The 2,455-nt window shown below is 39.4% G+C and overlaps 1 protein-coding gene across 1 annotated transcript in view; it reads right to left on the reverse strand.

The window, feature by feature from the left end:
• The window catches only part of slit3 (slit homolog 3 (Drosophila)), a gene marked incomplete in the record, with an annotated part of 256,337 nt that overhangs the window by 40,570 nt on the left and 213,312 nt on the right, over positions 1–2,455 (reverse strand). The window contains 1 exon segment of the mRNA XM_014001945.1: positions 2,094–2,257. Within this exon segment, the coding sequence (XP_013857399.1) occupies positions 2,094–2,257 (164 nt within the window).

Here is a 2,455-nt window from a genome sequence, read left to right on the forward strand (position 1 = left end):
GATGATGATGATGATGATGATGATGATGATGGATGCTCTGACAGTGTGAACGCATGGATCCTATTAACTGTTCCATCATGGAAATAAGTCCTTAGAATAGTTTGGTCAGAAAGTGCTTTTAAGATAAGCCCTACAGGGCCAGCAGATGGCATCATCCATTGTTTGCTGATGCATCTCAGTAATCCAGGTAAAAAATCAAAAAGAAAAAAATTGTATAGGTCTTCTGGACGGGTTCTTCAGGCTTAAGCCTGAATTTTACCTGAAACTCTCAGACTGAAGAAGTCTCTTGGAGAAGAGATGAAACGTTTCATTAGAGAAGAACCCGTCCAGAAGACCTATACAATTTTTTTCTTTTTGATTTTTTTACCTGGATTACTGAGATGCATCAGGACACATTAAAAATTGGCTTCAGTGTTTTTGCCCGGACACACATCAGCAYGTGTCCAGGCCAGAAATCAAACCACTGACAACTGCTCGTCCTCCTGCGCTGTGGTGAACCCAACACACTGCACTTCCATGTGTCTCACGGTCGCAGATTTAGAGTTCAATCCACATTTCRGTTTTAACACTTCCTTTATCCCATGGCCATTTATATTAAATTCAATTTGTAGTTTTATAATTGACCGAATGTCAAAATGCTGAATAAATGAGCRTTTACGAGCCTGTGAGTAGAGTCGTGTTCTGTATGCGTTTGTGAATGTATGTCTTATCTGATAAGTGTAGCCTGTGAGTCCTGTGGGAGGTGTAGCCTGGGGCTGACTCACACTACAGTTGGCTAATTGAACTAACATCTAAATGTGAGCTAAATATCCTCCCACAAATTCAATTAACTTTACCTTTCCCCAGGCTGCATCTGGACACCTCAACAGTCATTTCACTCTACTAAAATTAAACTGGTCATGGGACCTTGTGTGTGTGTTTGTGTGTGTCCTTTTGCTTTTGTTCATTGGGGAGGCAGTTTAAGATTTATACTTTCAGTATAAGAACACTTAAGCTTCACCAGGAGGTTACGTTGGAGAGATTACTTGTCTGTGTGTCAGTGGGATATTTTTAAACCTTTGACAATGGGCCTTGAGCCAAAGAACAATTGATTTGATGTTGGGATTTTAGAACTTTGATGCCAAACTGTGCCGTAAAGTAAACAAAAAAAAAAAATCTATGACATATTGATGACTTGTACACGAAATAAAGTCAAAACGGCACGTATGCCTTTCAACTTCACTTAGATATGCAACCCCAAAATTAGATAACCATTGCCAAAGGAAATACTGCAGGACCTGAGATCCAAGGGTCCATGTGTGGTCTGCTTTGTTTCAAGCTTGTAGAGCTGATTTGAGTCTTTGAGCTGATTTGTGGTCTGATACCATCTCAGTGTTTGCTTGCTTGAACCAACCCAGCTAGCTACTTTCCAGACTCATTTCCAGTAAACTGTTACAGCTCAGCTGCAGGAAATGAGAAAAGTTTAATGAATTCAAAAACATGTGGAGGTGAAGAGAGCAGAATGAGACAGAGATGAAAGGACCTAATGAGAAAAACTAAGAGTGTGCATGGATGGATGGATGGATGGATGGATGGATGGATGGATGGATGGATGGATGGATGGATGGATGGATGGATGGATGGATGGAAAGTGTTCTTTGAAAGGACTTTGTAAATATTTCTAAAACAATGTAGGATTCTTTTACGTTCTATTTAAGAAGAACCCGCCCTGAGGACCTACTGATTTTTTTCTTTTCGATTTTTTTCTACCTGGTTTACTGAGCTGCATCAGGATACTTTCTTTTTTATTGCAATAAGTGAAAAAAAAAATTGGAACATAATTAAAAGGCATTTATCTCACCTCTGCAGAATGACAAGTTATTTGTTTCAGRTTAACGGCTGTTAACATTTTGTTTCCCAACACATTAGTAAAATTGTTAACTATGGCTGCACCTCTGCTGTACCTGACCAGTTACTGATTAACACTTGGAGTTATCAACTTGAAGGCTCATTTGGTAAAGCTTTATGAATAAATGGTATTTATAAACATTTTCATGCAGAAAACAGAACAACAATATATAGCTTGATGTAGTGGCAGAGAAACAGAGGCTTACCATCACATGTAAAATCTGGGGTAGCCACGTCCTGGATGGGAATCTCCTTCAGAAAGGCTGGTTTCTGACAACGAGGGTTTCCACTCACCACCCGGGTCTTCTTCAGCCACTGACCCAACCAGGACAAGTGACAATCACACACATATGGGTTGGAGAGAAGATTGCTGTTGGGGAAAAAAAACAAGTATAGGCACAATTTAGGTTCAATGAAATGATAAATTAAATTAATTTTGTTTAAACATACATCACAATCAGTCAAAATCAGATCAACTCAAAGAAACTGTGGTAAATGGTAAATGGTAAAATGGTACTGAACTTATAGAGCGCTTTTCAAGTCCCTCCGGACCCCCAAAGCGCTTTAC

This window comes from Austrofundulus limnaeus, unplaced genomic scaffold (assembly GCF_001266775.1).
Source record: "Austrofundulus limnaeus strain Quisiro unplaced genomic scaffold, Austrofundulus_limnaeus-1.0 Scaffold11, whole genome shotgun sequence".
Lineage (NCBI taxonomy): Eukaryota > Metazoa > Chordata > Actinopteri > Cyprinodontiformes > Rivulidae > Austrofundulus > Austrofundulus limnaeus.